The 17,080-nt window shown below is 36.5% G+C and overlaps 1 protein-coding gene across 1 annotated transcript; it reads left to right on the top strand.

Annotated features, from left to right (window-relative positions):
- The first annotated feature begins 4,575 nt into the window (after positions 1 to 4,575).
- Positions 4,576 to 16,773, top strand: LOC145908556 (NFX1-type zinc finger-containing protein 1-like). The gene is given in 46 exon segments (XM_082995854.1): positions 4,576 to 5,330; positions 5,529 to 5,669; positions 5,848 to 5,982; positions 6,256 to 6,363; positions 6,421 to 6,557; positions 6,676 to 6,829; positions 6,889 to 6,985; positions 7,168 to 7,313; positions 7,388 to 7,534; positions 7,636 to 7,727; positions 7,782 to 7,871; positions 8,121 to 8,233; positions 8,289 to 8,391; positions 8,439 to 8,585; positions 8,643 to 8,807; positions 8,858 to 9,050; positions 9,210 to 9,469; positions 9,537 to 9,680; positions 9,737 to 9,814; positions 9,877 to 9,966; positions 10,030 to 10,113; positions 10,170 to 10,277; positions 10,480 to 10,527; positions 10,585 to 10,644; positions 10,748 to 10,852; positions 11,108 to 11,264; positions 11,335 to 11,527; positions 11,593 to 11,772; positions 11,832 to 12,038; positions 12,100 to 12,199; positions 12,253 to 12,383; positions 12,438 to 12,527; positions 12,593 to 12,746; positions 12,800 to 12,987; positions 13,234 to 13,393; positions 13,806 to 13,945; positions 14,094 to 14,263; positions 14,457 to 14,547; positions 14,603 to 14,730; positions 14,794 to 14,967; positions 15,187 to 15,337; positions 15,396 to 15,510; positions 15,568 to 15,742; positions 15,811 to 15,922; positions 15,978 to 16,155; positions 16,455 to 16,773. Coding segments are annotated over 46 exon segments (5,994 nt in total). The 5' UTR covers positions 4,576 to 5,304; the 3' UTR covers positions 16,484 to 16,773.
- Positions 16,774 to 17,080: the final 307 nt, after the last annotated feature.

Genomic DNA, 17,080 nt, shown 5'->3' with positions numbered 1-17,080 from the left:
AACATGTGTTATTTTTTGGTGTCACATGCACTTTAAGACAAAAGCTGATGACAGTCATCAAGAGAATATTTCTGTTAAACGGTCATACAATGACGCTGTTCGTCTGTTTCTCCCTTTCGAGTTTCCAGGATAAATTACAAGATTCCAGGGCGGAATAAATTCCATTAAATCGGTCAATTATATCAACCTGTACGGATAACTGGAGGCATTGGCTTTTACTCTTCCTTGTAAAGTGTTAGTGATCTGACAGATTATTTCTCGTGGCTAATTCATCCAGCTCTATCATTATTGTGACCGGAATCTTCGTGAAGGTATCAGAAATCTTCGTGGTAGACAATTCCGGCCCGATTTTGTTTAGGAGCCAGAACAGTGAATTTTTAAAGTTGGTGAGCTGTGGGTCGTTTTTAGCACTGGAACAAACGTGTGATTCGGTCAAATGTCTGCTAACCACGAGGTCGTTGAGATCTCCCGTCTGCAATGACTGACCTTGACTTGATGCAGACCAAGGACAATATTAAACTCGCCCTACTACAATGTCAACAAACACATTACAAAATAGGAATATAGTTCGTGGTGAATTGCATTCAGCCTTAATATTCTTGCCACAGACTATTAGCCACAATATACCCAAAATATGTTTTCATACGCACGTGTATACGAACCAAGATGAAGCAGAACGAATGACAAGAGGGAACAATGACAAACAGTGACGTAACAATCGCAATAATATTTACCCCAAGCAAGGGCTCTTACGTTTCGTTTTGCCTTAAAACCGCATATTTATTTCTAGCTATCCTTACTTTGGAATACATATGTCATTGACATGTTCGTCGGAACATTAATTTGCCGCGGTTTCCTGCTCTATGACGTCGTAACCAGTTAGTCATTAAACATAACGTCTGTTTATTGTGCAGGTATGTCACAATTCACATCCGAATGCATGGATTCACCTTCGAATTGCTCAGTTCCAAAATAACCAATTGTATGTGTGGTGTAACAATGCTCGTGGTAGTGTGACGTAACAAACAAAGGTGCGCGTTACGCATTGTCGAATTGAAAAGATCGGGTGTCTCGGACCAAGCCCGAAGGATGACACACGTTATATTCATGTGTTCTGAAAACCTAAGTTACCTTGCCGGTGGTTCCCCTGCGTCAAAACTAATTTCTTCATGTCTTGAAAGGGACACTGTTCAGACAAACGCACCAGTGAAGTCAACGTACGACAGTTAGTTGCCACATGTTAAACCAGGGTTTGGTTTTTATAAAGCAGGCATAATAGTTTGATTTTTTTGTTGTTGGAAAAATAAACTTTACAACTCAGCAACAATGGCCGACTGTAATCCAGTTAAGGTTTAACAATGCTTACTTTTCGTCCTCAAATAGCTACCCGAACTGAATTGTTGCAAAAATGTTCTATGGAAAGCCAAGTTTTTCGAGAATAAGGTTTAAACTCAAACACGGTAATATACCTGTAGCTGCAGAGAGTAATGTGTTAGTGTTCATAATGCGTTCAAAAACAATATTACGTAACGCGATGAACAATTGTGATGCGTTTGGTTCCACCAGCATGACCAAATCCGCCTCCACAGTGGATGAGTACCCGGGTATAAATGTGAGGACACGTTTGCTCGCTCTGACTCGCATATTGACAATTAAAAACGAAGAGGAATCATGTCGAAGCAGGCGAACCTCACATTGTTTTGTATGAATATGTAGTTGGTATAGCGAAGATGTTCAAGTTGTACGATTGTTTTTGCCTTTTTAGCTGGGGTTTGGTCACTGTAGCTAGGTTTGGTCACTGTAGCTAGGTATGGTCACTGTAGCTAGGTTTGGTCACTGTAGCTAGGTTTGGTCACTGTAGCTAGGTTTGGTCACTGTAGCTAGGTTTGGTCACTGTAGCTAGGTTTGGTCACTGTAGCTGGGTTTGGTCACTGTAGCTGGGTTTGGTCACTGTAGCTAGGTTTGGTCACTGTAGCTGGGTTTGGTCAGAATTTTCGTTACTGGAACGGAATTTTCGTTACTGGAACGGAATTTTCGTTACTGGAACAGAATTTTCGTTACGGGAAAGGAATTTTCGTTACTGCAACATAATTTTCGTTACGGGAACGGAATTTTCGTTACGGGAACAAAATTTTCGTTACGGGAACGGAATTTTCGTTACGGGAACAGAATTTTCGTTACCGGAACAAAATTATCGTACCAGAAGAATAATTACATTTCCATTACTTTTCGATCGAAGAACACAATTGTCGTTCTTCAAGAAAATTGTTGTTAAGCGATCTAAATTTTGTTCAAAAAACTGAGTTTTCGATCCTGGAACAGTATTTTCGTTACGGGAACGGAATTTCTGTCTCTGGATCAGATTTTTCGCGCCTGGAACAGAATTTTGGTTATGGGAACGGAATTTTCGTTACTGGAACGTAATTTTCGTTTATGGAACAAAATTCTCGTTACGGGAACGGAATGTTTGTTACTGGAACAGAAATTTCGTTACTGGAATAGAATTTTCGTTACGGGAACCGAATTTTCGTTACGGGAACGGCGTTTTCGTTACGGGAACGGAATTTTCGTTACTGGAACAGAAATTTCGTTACTAGAACAGAATTTTCGTTACGGGAACAGAATTTTCGTTACTGGAACGGAATTTTCGTTACTGGAACGGAATTTTCGTTACGGGAACAGAATTTTCGTTACTGGAACGGAATTTTCGTTACGGGAACAGAATTTTCGTTACTGGAACAGAATTCTCGTTACGGGAACAGGATTTTCGTTACGGGAACAGAATTTTCGTTACTGGAACGGAATTTTCGTTACTGGAACGGAATTTTCGTTACGGTAACGGAATGTTTGTCACGGGAACAGACTTTTCGTTTTTGGAACATAATTATCGTACTATGAGGAATAATTACATTTCCGTTGAAGGTACTTTTTCGATCCATGGACACAATTGTCGTTCTTTCAAGAAAATTGTTGATACGCGACCTAAAAGTCGTTCAAAAATGTGACATTTTGGTCCTGGAACGGAATTTTCGTTACTGGGACAGAATTTTCGTTACAGGAACAGAATTTTTGTTACTGGAACAAAAATTTCGTTACTGGAACATAAGTTTCGTTAGGGGAACAGAATTTTCGATACTGGAAGGAAATTTTTTTTACTTGAACAGAATTTTCGTTCCCGGAACGGAATTACCGTTTCAGGAACTGAATTTTAATTTTCGTTTCGGAGAACATAATTTTTGATGTTGGAACATATTTTCGTTCCTCGGATAGACTTTTTAGACGGTAATGGGGCATACTGCAAATTTCCATTTACTCTGAAATACCGTTAGCAAAACCGTTCTGAGCAACAAAATTTCGTTCCAAATTGAACAATTTCGTTTCGGAACGAAAATTATGTTAAATTTCTGGTATGTCGCAACAAAATTTTTTAAAGTGAAATATATCGTTAAATTGGCTGTAACAGAAAATTTGTTACCATATTTTTTTGTGCATTAGATGACGATTTTTTCATACATGTTGTAAAGTATATCAATTGGATCTCGTTACCAAAAGTGTTAGCTGCACCAAAATATTATACAAATCTCTTAATTGGAAGAAATTACTTGATTTAAAATTGTGTATATTGCCGGCGGGAATTCTCAAAATTAGTTAATTCAGCCCGACCTTAGTGACAATTGTTTGTAATATGCGTTTTCGCGCAGCAATAAAAAACTAGGGAACATAGTCCAATTTGGTTTTCTCTACTCGTTTTGCAATGCCATATAGTATTTGTGAGCAAAATTTCAGTCGCTTGATAGAAAATTGTTTATATTGCCGGCGGGAATTCTCAAAATTAGTTAATTCCGCCCGACCTTAGCCACAATTGTTTGTAATATGCGTTTTCGCGCAGCAATAAAAAACTAGGGAACATAGTCCAATTTGGTTTTCACTACTCGTTTTGCAATGCCAACTAGTATTTGTGTGCAAAATTTCAAGTCGCTTGATTTAAAATTGTTTATATTGCCGGCGGGAATTCTCAAAATTAGTCAATTCCGCAAGACCTTAGCGACCATTGTTTGTAACATGCGTTTTCGCGCAGCAATAAGAAACTAAAGGACAGAATTTGGTTTTCATTTCTCGTTTTGTACTGGCATCTAATATTTGTGTGCAAAATTTCAAGTCGCTTGATATAAAAATGTTGAAATCAAAGGCGGACAACTGTCAAATTTAGTTAAAACCGCCGAACCTTATAGCCACCATAGTTTCAAACATGCGTTTTCGGCAAGCAAACCAAAATTTATTAGTTCTTTTCGTAACTGTTGTGTTTTCTATGTTTGTCGCAATACTCATAACAAAGGCTGCGCAGTAGCTCTGTGCTTAACCATAGTATTCTATTTGAATAAGGATTCTATTTGAATAAGGATTCTATTTGAATAAGGATTCTATTTGTGAGTAGTATTTACGTCTGATAATTGAGTGACATTTGGAAGTTTTGCCGGCATCTGATTGATGCAGCTTGTGAATGTGATTTCGCAACGGGCAGCCTGTGCCTGCTGATATATCGGTCGCAAAACAGTTTGGTGAGTGTAGTAGAATGTCTGCAAACCGTATATACAATTGTGTTTATTTTTTGTTTATGGAAATCGTTCCTGTTCTGGTGCGTTGGTGTTGTGCTGGTCATTTTCATTGTATTGAATACAAATGTCTATTGTGTTCTGCGGGCTTAGCCACTACCTAGGAGAATTTGCGAAGCGTTTTCAACAAATTTGGGCTAAAACTGCTGTGTAGCGATAACGCTGCCGATCCGTTGAAAAAGCACGTTACACTGCGTCACCACTGCTAATTAGTGTGTGGGTGTTGACATTAACCACTCGAGATCTGAGTGTTATAACGGAAAATACCGAGCAACAATGTTTCTTGATCCACTGAAATAAGACAAGGATAAGCTGTAAACCGAAACTATTGACACCACGTCTTTACCATATTAACATTTTCTTCTTTACTCATCTTTAACCCCAGACCGATTTTCGGGGGTTACCCTGTAAGGTTCTTTAACGTTTTTTTTTACTCATCTTTAAACCCCAGACTGATTTATCCCTTGCCTGACGGAATGTAAAGAATTTTTAGGTTTTTCGTCATTTAGTATCTTGTCCATCTCCATTGACTTATTAGGAAGGGTCCTCGTACATAAATTATGCCACTGCGTTCCTTTGTAAATAGGTTTGTTGGTGGAAGGTCTGGGTGTGGGCGTTTGTGTTATTATATATTGAAATAATATTATTTACAAAACAAGGTACCATAGCAGTTTGTAAGCAGGGTGACGTCATGTCCAGTGCACCGTTTAAAACTACGTAAGTGTTTTCCATTTGAAAAGTTTCCATATCTCCGCAAATACGCAAAAATTTTTTGAAAAAACTAGATATAGCTGAAATCACCATCACATCACAAAATAATGACTACAGTTACACTTTACTGTTTCAAACGGCGTATGAAGAAATTTGATTGGTTTGCTTGAAAAGTTTGTTACAAAATAACGATTTTACTCCAAGGAATTCACCAGAATGTTCAACTTCTTATCTTGGTCGTCGTGAACAAAAGCAAGTTTTCCAATCACCGAGAGACTCACGAAGATATTCTCCGCATAAGAGTGGTTATAACTCATCGTCTGCAAATCATGATAAATGGTTTGGGTTTGTATAGAATTTGCTGTTGCAATTGTCCCCAAAAACATTTTATTGCTTTAGAATTACTTGAGATGTTTCACGTAAATATGCAACCTAATTGGTATCAAGACAAATGTGTTAAAAAATCAGAAAAATATCTATAGAATTTGCTGGTGTTTACAAGGATATTTCATGTGAATTAAAGGGGTTCACCAGTATGGTCAACTTCTGATCTTGGTCGCCGTGAACAAAAGCAAGCTTTCCACTCACCGAGAGATTCACAAAGATATTCTCCTTTTAAAAGTGGTTCTCACTCATCATCTGCAAATCATGAGAAATGGTTGGTTTGTAACAACTGAGTACTTTGTTGTTATACTTGTATATGTGTAAGTGGGTGAAGATGCAGATTGGTGTTTGTAAAAACGTCTAACCTTCTAAAACAAGTCTATGTAAAATAACAATAATATAGAAACTGGGCAAAAAAAAGTTTTTTGTGGACAAACAAATAACCCTGATGAACTCCTGTGTTGGACAAATACAAAATCTCTGTATAGAATTTTCTGTTGAAGAATCTAATCGCTTGCCTGCTCTTGCGTTTTTATGTAAATTGAAGGAATTTTGATGTCAGTCGCCGTGAACAAAAAGAAGTTTTCCAATCACCGAGAGACTCACGAAGATATTCTTATGGTACTCACTCATCATCTGCAAATCATGAGAAATGGTTAGTTTATATTTGGCTTCAGAAAAACTAAGCTTACATTGTTGTTGGTATTTCTAGCATTCCAAAACCAATTCCATACAAAGCACTTGAAGAGATGGTTAACAATAAGGACATAACTTCCAGTGATCTGGCAATCCGTTTATCAACAGAATCATCAGGGTTTCAACTCACATTAAAACAAAACTTAAGGGAAGGTAAGTCATAATTAAGGCACGTTTTTGTCGTTCCAAGCTTTTGGAACTGGGATAGTTAAAACATTTACACTTTAAACCTACATTTGCCGCAATTAAGCTCTTCTCATATCGTGTACAGGAATGATCCAAATGATTCTTGGTGCATTAGCAAAAATATGCAGAGATGATGTTCCAAATCATCAATCTGTCAATTTTGTTTTAAAAACTACGCTGGATTGCAACTTCCATGAGAAGGTTTCTACCTTTTTACATGGCGTAAATAGTGGTGAAGGGTAATAAATTTTCAAAAATCTTAAGTATCCAAAGCTTTAACACTTTTTGTAATGTTTAGTCTTGACCAGAGAAATGTTGATGTCACTCATGTTGTTAATTGCCTTTATTTAATGAAAGGATGGATGAATAAGATGCCAACGACTTCAAAAAAGCAGGCAAGTAAACAACAACGTGAAATTTAAAAGCTAAACTAAGGGTATAAAAGCATTTGGGCCATAAAAAGCGTTGAACTGGGACCCAAGGTAGAAACAGCCAGTACTACTGTCTACAAAATTACCGTTATCTTTAAATTAATGTGAACAAAGGTTTGGAGTTAATTGCTTCATTGTTTTTTCAGGTTTCCATGCTTCAATTAATTGTGGAAAATGTAATAAAAAATTTAAATCTTCAATCGCATGAAAATGTTTCCCAAATATTTGGTGAAGTTCAAGAAATGTTCGAGGAAACGTCGCTGGTCAAAGTTGAAACTCTCAAGCAGGAGAAGTATGTTTTGTTGTTTTGTTCCCTAAACTAACTGAAATTATGTTAAAATTATATCCGGTCGTTTATGTTAAAAGACAACATCTGGAAAACCCTGGAGCATTGCACAATGAAAAGCCACCAGATGATTTTAGAGAAATCCCTGTATTTCCATCACACTGTGACATTCATTTAACGAATAATCTTTTTCTAAGAACCAACTTGATTTCCAATGCTTACCAAAGGTAAGAGAATATTGAGTGTGAATGACATTGCAATCGAAGTAGACGTTTCCAATTACATCGGTTCTCTGTCTTTTGTTTTGTTTAAAATTTACGTTTTACAGCCAGGAGCATTATTTGGATGTCCAGTTTAGACTTTTGCGAGAAGATTTTCTTCGACCTCTGCGGGATGGAATACAAGAACATTTGTCTTCTGGTAACAGATTGAAGGAATAAATAAATAAACTTTTAGTAAAATTCTGTTGTGCAGATTTGGGTGCGTGCAAAGGAAGCAAACACAAACAATGTGTTAAAGTTTACGACAAAGTAAAAGTTTTGTATTCCTTTCCTGGACCACGAGGTAATTTTTTTACAGAAAACCTGCGCAATTAAAATTTGTTTACACAGAAAAGTTTATAAAATGCATAGATCTCTTACTGACAAGTTGGGTTGGTTTTGGGATAAAAGCAGAAGTAGAATACGGATGATGCTGCATAGGCGAAATATATATTCTAAAAAACAATATCTTGGTTTGATGATTTAGCAGCAATCTAGGCCAGTCCTAGGAATCAATTTTGGTAAAATTTAATTAAAAACAAATTGTTTTCAGGAATGCTGCATTGCATACATTTTGATTCAAGACCATTCCGAAGCATTCGATGGCAAAGTAGCAAACGACTAATTTGTGGAAATTTAATTTGTCTTTCATCTGACAACTTTCAGGTACATTTCTCAGCGTCCAAACCTCTTTTGAATTTGAAAAGCTTTTTCTGCGCAGAACAACTTACTTTATGCAACAATTTCACAACGAAATCCTGATGACCTAAGTTTTGGATATTTGAAAGTTGAATTTGTTCACAGCACCAGTTTGGACAATATCAGCAACAATGCGAACTTTGTTTATTGAGACAATAAACTTTATTTTTAGATGAGATGTCTGTTTCTGATCAGGATTTCGACCCATTTTTTGATGAAACCTTTAAAGTGCCTGATATTGATATGCAGCAGGAGTACAAAATGATTGAAACTGAAGCTTACTTTGAGGCATATCGTCATGTACTAGCTGGTCTTCAAGGTATTTGTTATTTTCAGGATTATTTGGCAAATTGTTAAAGGGAGAATATTTGTGTAGAAATTTATAGGATCCCATTGGAGAGATATCTTGTGAGATGTCAAACAAGGATAAACTCACCACTTTACTTTAGAAACAATCCAGCAAAAGCACTTTTTGAGTTTTATCCTGTGTTTCAAGGTAAAAATTTATTGCCCTAAACATTAAAAAATAACCAAGTTTACAGTTTGGGTGACAAGTTGTTTTGTTAAGTCGTAAAATAATCATCAATTTAGGAGTTCCTCCTGGTTTTGTGGATGTTTTGAATAAAAACAGTTGGCCAACTGCTGAGGAATTAGCACTTGATGATCCTCAGAGGGAAGCTTTGGTCAATGCGTTTACAAATGAATTGTCGATCATTCAAGGACCACCGGGAACAGGAAAAACCTACATTGGTTTACTTATCATGAAACTGATGCTGAAAAACAAGTAGGTTTAAAGTTTTGTTGATAAAAAAGTGTTTCTGATTAACTTCAATTGGTTTATTTAAAGCCCACATCAAGGGCTAGATTCTATCCACTTAGAGATCAAGATTAAAAGTTTTATTGTTTTTTCATTTATATTGACAAAAATATGTTTTGCTCTTAGACTCACAAACGATGATCAACCTTTTTTGCTTTATGGACTTTTGTCACCAAAACGGAAGAATCCAATTCTTGTTGTTTGTTACACAAACCATGCACTTGATCAGTTCCTTGAAGGAATTATTGCGTTCCATCCATCTGGAATCGTGAGAGTTGGAGGAAGTTGTAAAAACAAAAATCTTCTGGATTGCACAATAATGAGCAAGAAAAGATGTTACAACTACGCTACAAAGTTTAACAGAAAGACAATTTGGGAATTAAAAGGCAAGGAAACAAGCAACATATTATGTAGTTGTTGAAGAAGTTTAAATGTAAGTTGAATATTGCGTAGAGGAAATGAAACCTCTCGTTGAGGAAATGATGGAAAACATTGAGATTTTGGAAGTTTCAACTAAAGTAATTCTGAACTTGGAAACACTCCGTTCAGTTATTCCAGTGCATATCTACAATCAAATCGATTGCTACCAAAGAAACCGTGCGTTGCTTGTTATAAAACTGATGTATAAATTTACCAACATAAATATGGTTTAGCAAATAAAACTTTTCTGGAATGGCTCGGCGTGGAATCAATGGGAAACTTTAAACTTGACAAGGATTTTGTTGCAAGTCGTATGTATTTTTGAGTGCATACCAACATTGTATATTTGTGCCATGAATTTGAATCTTTGCAGAAGCTTTGATTAGAATTTCAAATGTTTTTCAAACACTTCATCCCGAACACTTTAACCTGCAACATTTCTATGCTGCTATTTTTCGCACATGTGAGTAATTCTGTTCGGAGCAATTAAGGGTTTCTCCGCTTATTGTTCTTTAATATTGTTTAGGTTCCTTCAATGTCCAAACGTTGTTGAATTGGATGCGTCAATATCCGTTTGTTAAAATCAGACCAATCCAACCTCCACCAACAGGCATTTAAAATGTTTTTCATTTGTTTTTCTGGTTAGCAATTTTTCTTTCTTTGCAGATTTAGTTTTAAACATATTAGGACATATACCTTTGCCATCAAACTGTAAACCTCTGACCAAACGTGGATATAGCAAAGAGGAAATTAACTGTGCAATTATGGTTTCAGGTTTGTAGACTACAAAACTTGTTTAACAAATTTCTTTGTGAAAATACTAAAGTTCTTTCAAGTGTGCAAATATTGAAAGTTCCGAAATTTGTTGCAAATATTTCATAACCTATTTTTGATTTAGCTTTCTTTGCACATATATTTAATTGGGTTGTCATTTATCCCACCTCTCAATTATTATGGGTTCTATAATTTATTTCAGGAAACAAAAATCCTCTGCAGTGGTTACAAGAACATTCCCAAATAAGAGGTGAGATTCCGTAAGCAACATATCTGCGACGTATTTAACTCTCATTTTTTAACATAGAGAATAGTGAACTTGAGATGGAGGAAGAAGCTGCTTCACTTCAAGAACAAAGGATGCCAGGTGAGTGCTTTTGTCACCAAATCGCGGGAAAATTTTAACTATAACCTCTTCGTCAAAGCTTTCATGGGCAAGATAATATAAATTAATTATTTTTCAACCACAGACGATGAAATGTCGGCCAAGTTTTTACGTAGCGACTTGACAGAAACAGAAAAGAAAGAACGCAGGGAAAGACTTATCAGAAAAATATCTGCGTTTCCATTTGAAGGTATTTGAATAATTTTTATATGAAACCTTGTTTTTCGTACAACAAGATATTCCGTTAATGCATTTATATTATAAACATCATCAGTATTTCTACAAAACAACGCCTATTTTAAGTTTGAACTTAAAAGTTTATGAAAACTTTGTTACCACTACACTGTTAGCCATTAGCTAACAGGAAGTTATAACTTCCATCAATGGTGTCTTTCTAAAATTTCTACAGTCAAACCATGCAATCATATGACCTTGTTAAAACTAGGTGACCTTTATGATGGAAGACGGAAAGGCGGGAAAACAAGACGACAACAGGCTGTAATGAACGAACTCGGAAAAATTGATGCCATGACGAGTGAATCTGCCCAAAACCTAACAAACATAAACACGTTGAGTGCAGATCAAAGATGGAATTTGTATCGGTAAATATTTGAACTCAACTCAGTGATAACAACTAGCATTGATGGCGACCATGTGTGTGTTTCATAACAGGAGATGGGTTGCTGACTTTCGAACCACAATGAGGGAAAAGGTTGAAATTCACTCTTGCAAATACAACCGACTTGCAAAAAGTTTACATGAAATCTATAAAAGCGAGGATCGCGCAGTACTGGAAGAAGCTGATGTTATTGGAATGACAACAACTGGAGCAGCAAAGTACCGCGACATTATTCGAAAATTACCTGTGAGCAATTTGCCAGCGGTAGAAATTATTGAATAAGTTTCGCCAACAATACCGATTACATTTAGGTGAAAATTGTGATTGTTGAAGAAGCCGCCGAGGTTCTAGAAGCTCATATTGTTACAGCAATGCCCGAATCAACCGAACATCTGATACTGATTGGCGACCATCAACAACTTAGACCTTCAACGACTGTTCACGAACTTGCTGTGAAATTTCACTTGGACGTTTCATTGTTCGAACGAATGGTGACCATATTTAATTTCATAAACTTTACAACATGTAATGCTAGTTAATTTTTTTTTAGATAAAAAACGGATTACCGTACACAAAACTGAAAGTTCAACATAGAATGCGAGCAAGAATCGCGGACTTGCTTCGAATTGACATTTATTCAGACCTAACTGATCACTGCAGTGTGGAAAAATACGAAAATATTCGGGGAATTTCCCAAAATGTATTTTTTATTACGCATGAAGAACCTGAGGAAAGTGTTTCTGACGGAAAGAGCAAAGTAAGCCGAGTGAATTGTTTCGTCACAAAGACCTTTTATTCGATAACAAATATTTTATCAGACCAACCAGCATGAGGCAGACTACATGGTTGCACTCTGTCAGTACCTCTTATTGCAAGGTTACAAACCCGAACAAATCACGATACTCGCGACTTACACAGGTGCAGTGGTGATTGTTGCATAAACATCAGTGACGTCACACATGACTTTCCAGGTCAATTGTTTGCTTTCAAGCGGGTTATGGATAAGAAACTTTACCAGGGTGTCCGTGTCACGGCAGTGGATAATTTTCAAGGGGAGGAAAATGACGTCATTCTTCTCTCTCTTGTCCGAAGCAACGACGAGGTTGGAATTTGTTTAATGTATTTTAGAACAAGGCCAATAAATTATTTTCTCCAGCAAAACATCGGATTCCTGAAGGTTAAAAACCGCGTGTGCGTCGCTCTCTCCCGGGCCAAGATGGGTTTGTATTGCATTGGAAATTTCACGGTAAATTCTTATCAAATGTTAAGAAATGTTACATATCAAATTTTATGGATGAATTTTTGAATAAGATTCTCCAAGAAAAGAGTGCTCTTTGGCGACACATAGTGGATGACTTGAAGCAACGCGGACAGTTCGGAAAATCTCTCCCGCTCTGTTGTGAAAATCATCCCGGTCATATTACTGAGGCCTCAGTTGCTACAGACTTCAATAAAGTACCTGAAGGTCGGGAAGTGAATTTAAACAAAGCAGGTTTTGTTACCGAGTTTCTTCTCCAGGTGGATGTGACAAAGTATGTGGAGTGAGACTTCAGTGTGGACACAGTTGCCCGAGGAGTTGTCATCCTGTTGATACGGAACATTACAACCATAAGTGCGGAAAACCATGTGCTAAAAAGTGTCCTCAAGGTCATATATGTCCTTTAAAATGTCACGAGGATTGTGAGTGCAAAGTTCCTGTACCAAAGGTATTGAAATTGTTTGTCCTGATGAAGGTCAGTTGAATAACGACCGAAACGTCGTCCGAACAAGTTTTTCTTTTTTGCCAGAAGAGCCTTACATTACCATTGAAATTGTTTGTTTAATCCTTTGCACTAAAATTTGCGCACTGGTATCGGTTACGTAAATCAATTCAAAAGCGATTTGATATAGAGGATGAGAAATGAATTTGAAAGTTTTTACACAGGTTTAATATTTTGTGCCTTATCTTGAAGGTGATTCCCCGATGCAAACATGAACAGAAAGTACCTTGCCATCAAGATCCAGACACATTCCATTGCAATATACCTTGTTCCAAAACATTGGAATGTGGCCACGATTGTATGCGTTCATGTGGGAGTCCTTGCACCACAAACTGCATGGTTCCAGTCATGGGTAACCACCTGATAAAATTTCCGATTCTTGGGTGTTTGAGTCAAACTTGTATAAAATAGATTGTTACTGAATAGAAATGCCAAAGCTAACTGTAGTACTGATGATGAACCCAGTAAGAGTTTGAAACGTTTACTTAGCATGGTTAACAGCATTTTAGCTTTGGCTTTCTTATTCGGAATCATTAACTCCAGATATTTTGCACCCAAATAAGTTGTTACTCTTTTTACTTTTCGTGCATTTGAACCACTGTACTTTAGCATAAGTTGTATCTCAGTGGTAAAAGTCAGTCGAAATAACATCTTTCACTTCAAACTTGTCGTGATTATGAATAAGTTTTGTTTGCATCAATATCTGTTTCAGTAACGAATTTATTCAAAAAACGTTAAAATCTAATTCTATAACTTGTTTCAAGCGGAGAGTTCTTGTGGACATAAAATAAAAGTTCGCTGTGATTCCTCGTCAAGTCCAGACCCAAGACTTTGCAAAAAGAAATGCAACGTGATGTTAAAATGTGAACATCAGTGCAAAGGAACTTGCTCGTCATGCTATCAGGTAATGTTTTCGCCACTTTGCTTATGAATGTTTTGTTTTTCATTCAATAAATAAAAAAAAAAAAAAATTTAAAGCAAACAATTTACCGCACGAAAGTTGTTTTTCTTATTCCTGTGGTTCCAACTATAACATTCTCCACTATTTTTAGGGTCGTTTACACCAGAGATGCAAGGATAAGTGTGGGAGGGTTCTTATATGCGGCCATACTTGTGAGGTTACTTGCTCACAGAATTGTCCGCCATGCACCAGGAAATGTACAACGTTGTGCAAACACAGCAACTGTGAGAGAAAATGTTCAGAACCTTGCGAACCTTGCATGTAAGTATGGAAACATAGTAGATAAAAGTATTGAGTTGTTGTAACATCAGCATAGCAGTTTGCATAAAAGGTAAACAAACATATTTCTAGTGTTTTTCTACTTTAACTTAAATGAAGAAGACAATTTGCAAAATCCGATATCCGAACCTAAGTCAGAAGTTCATCTCTGAATATTTAAAAACAAAATTTGCAGAGAAGTTTGCGCTTGGAAGTGCGAACATTATTCATGCACTAAGTTGTGTTCGGAACCTTGTGATAGACCTCCGTGCAACGAACCATGCCAGGTATGTATTTTAACAGGTTGTACTCACTTTGTTGTAACAAATTATATGTTTGAAGAAAACTAAGCAATGTGGTCATCCATGTATTGGTTTGTGCGGCGAAACGTGCCCTGACCTCTGTCGAGTTTGTGACAAGGACAAGGTCACTGAAATATTTTTCGGGGACGAGGACGAAGAAGATGTTGGGTACAAACTTTAACTTGTTATTGATCCAGGAATAACTCAATATTGTTTGTATTATCTGCATAGGTTTGTACAGCTTGAGGAGTGCGGACATATTTTCACATATCAGGGACTGGATAAATGGATGAACGACGAAGAAACAGACGAAGAAATTAATATTGCTTTGAAGGAATGCCCACGATGCAAAACCCCCGTAACAAAATCGAGGAGATACAAAAATGTCATCAACAAACAGCTAGAGTAAATAAAAAGTTCTTGCTTAAATTTTAACCAGGTTTTAATGGAAAAGGAAATACTAGCTTTCGAAATTCACAATTAGGGATGATATAATACTTGTGTTTTACAGAATTCCGTCCACAAACCAAAACAAATCTTTTCCTTTTTAAATATTGCTTTTTTTTAAAAAAAATCAGGTTTCAAATCAGTTAAAAGTCTTTATAGTATAGTTTTTTATAACAGAATGATTAACGCATGCAAAATGAAAATTGCTGGGTACAACAAAAATATCAACTCCGAAGTGGAAAATTTAAAAGGAAAAATAAAAAACGACTCTAATATCAAACTTTATTTCGAAAAGCAAGCAGAGGAGATCATTGACGAAATAAACGAGGTATCGAATATTCTGCCTCTTTATCCCAGACAAAATTTATGCAAACTCTAATTTCCAGAGACGAATTCGAACGATGAACGACGTCCACGTGGTGGAAGTAAAATACAATGGTTTCAGTCGTTTGTCAAGTTTGTTGCAAAATTTATTTATACCATGGACATTCTCCACAGATGGTAAAACGTCACCAATTGAGTTCTTTCCTCCTTTATTCCTTGTTCTAATTTTCCCAGGAATGAAGAAAGAATTTGAAGCAAATTGTCTTCAAATTTCCAGGTGGTTAACAAACAAAAGAAACAACTTTTCTGGACAAGAAACTGACGACTTGGAGCGGGAATTTGCGAGACTAAAACATTGGATGGTTTTGATCAACATCAAATCTTCGATTGAAAGGAATCCAATTTTGAAGTGAGTTTGTGAAAAAATATTCCTTTATTATAAATACGTTGTTATAACAACTCGTTCAAAACAAACAGGGATTGCAAAGAGGTGGAAGAACTTGAAAATGTTTTGTTAAAAGATCTTTCTCCCTACTCACTGTTGAAGGAAGATAAAGTGAAAAAACTTCTGGATGAAATTAAGTCAAAGGTGGTTGAGTAAAAAAATGAAACAAAAATAAAAAAATCATTTCGCGTTGTTCTAGAATCCGTCCTTGTTTTCGGGGTTGGGGATTTCGGAAGATGAGCGGAAGATGGTTTTGAGAGCGATGAACTTGAGCAAAGGTCACTGGTACAAGTGTAGAAATGGCCACGTGTACGCCATCGGGGACTGTGGTGGAGCGACACAGCGAAGCCGTTGTCCTGAATGCAACGAAAAGATTGGTATTTTTTTGTATGTTTGTTTCATCAACGTATATCTGGGATTAAGTTAGTTGTGGAAGGAAAAAATCTTAAACACAAAATTGTACAGGGGAAAATGCGCATTTTTCGTGTAAATACAGACAAAAGCAAACCTATTTTTTATTAGACAATTTTTAAACCAGTATTAGATAATACCAAAAATGAATAGAATGACATTGTATTTCGGGAAAATAAGAACAAAACCAACATTTAATGAATGATATACAGAAAGCTTGTACAAATATGGTCATGTTGTTTATGTATTTTCTGGTTGGTTGTAGGGGGGGTTTCCCACCGACTTGATGAATGAAACGTACTCGCAAGTGAAATGGACGGAGCAACAACATCAGCTTTTGATTGGCATTCTGTATATCCTTGTACTTAACATCTTTAACAAAACATATCTTCCTTCGTATTTCTGTCTTTTCTGATTTTTTGCATTTTAAAATTTTATAACGCATCATAATCAACTCTGTATGACGTTAATAATTGACTGGTTATTGACATGATTTGTAGCATCCACATGTAAGTTTGCGCCCATTTTTGTGTAAATACCTGTGTAAGTTGGATTTGGCCGGTAATCCATGTACATACATTTAACCCGTGTGGAAATAAATAAATATATGTTTGAGGAGAGCAAGAACTTTCAAAATACGTTTCGCCAATGGAAGCAATCAGTAATGTATGGGAGTTAATTTTACAGTTAAGTTCGCATGTATCCATGCCTTGTTGCCATGGAAAAATTGAGTCACTTCCAGGTAACTTTAGTGGGGTTTTGAATAGTCCGGGAAGGCATAGGGAGGCGCCACGCAACTCGTTGCATTCGTAACGTTCGAAGATTAATTTGCTTAGTTTCAAACCCACAGTCAAGGTAATTTTGCAAGGTCAGCTTCGCAGTATGTTTTAT

The sequence above is a fragment of the Ascidia mentula genome, chromosome 7 (assembly GCF_947561715.1).
Source record: "Ascidia mentula chromosome 7, kaAscMent1.1, whole genome shotgun sequence".
Lineage (NCBI taxonomy): Eukaryota > Metazoa > Chordata > Ascidiacea > Phlebobranchia > Ascidiidae > Ascidia > Ascidia mentula.
This window is presented reverse-complemented; position numbering and strand designations above follow the sequence as displayed.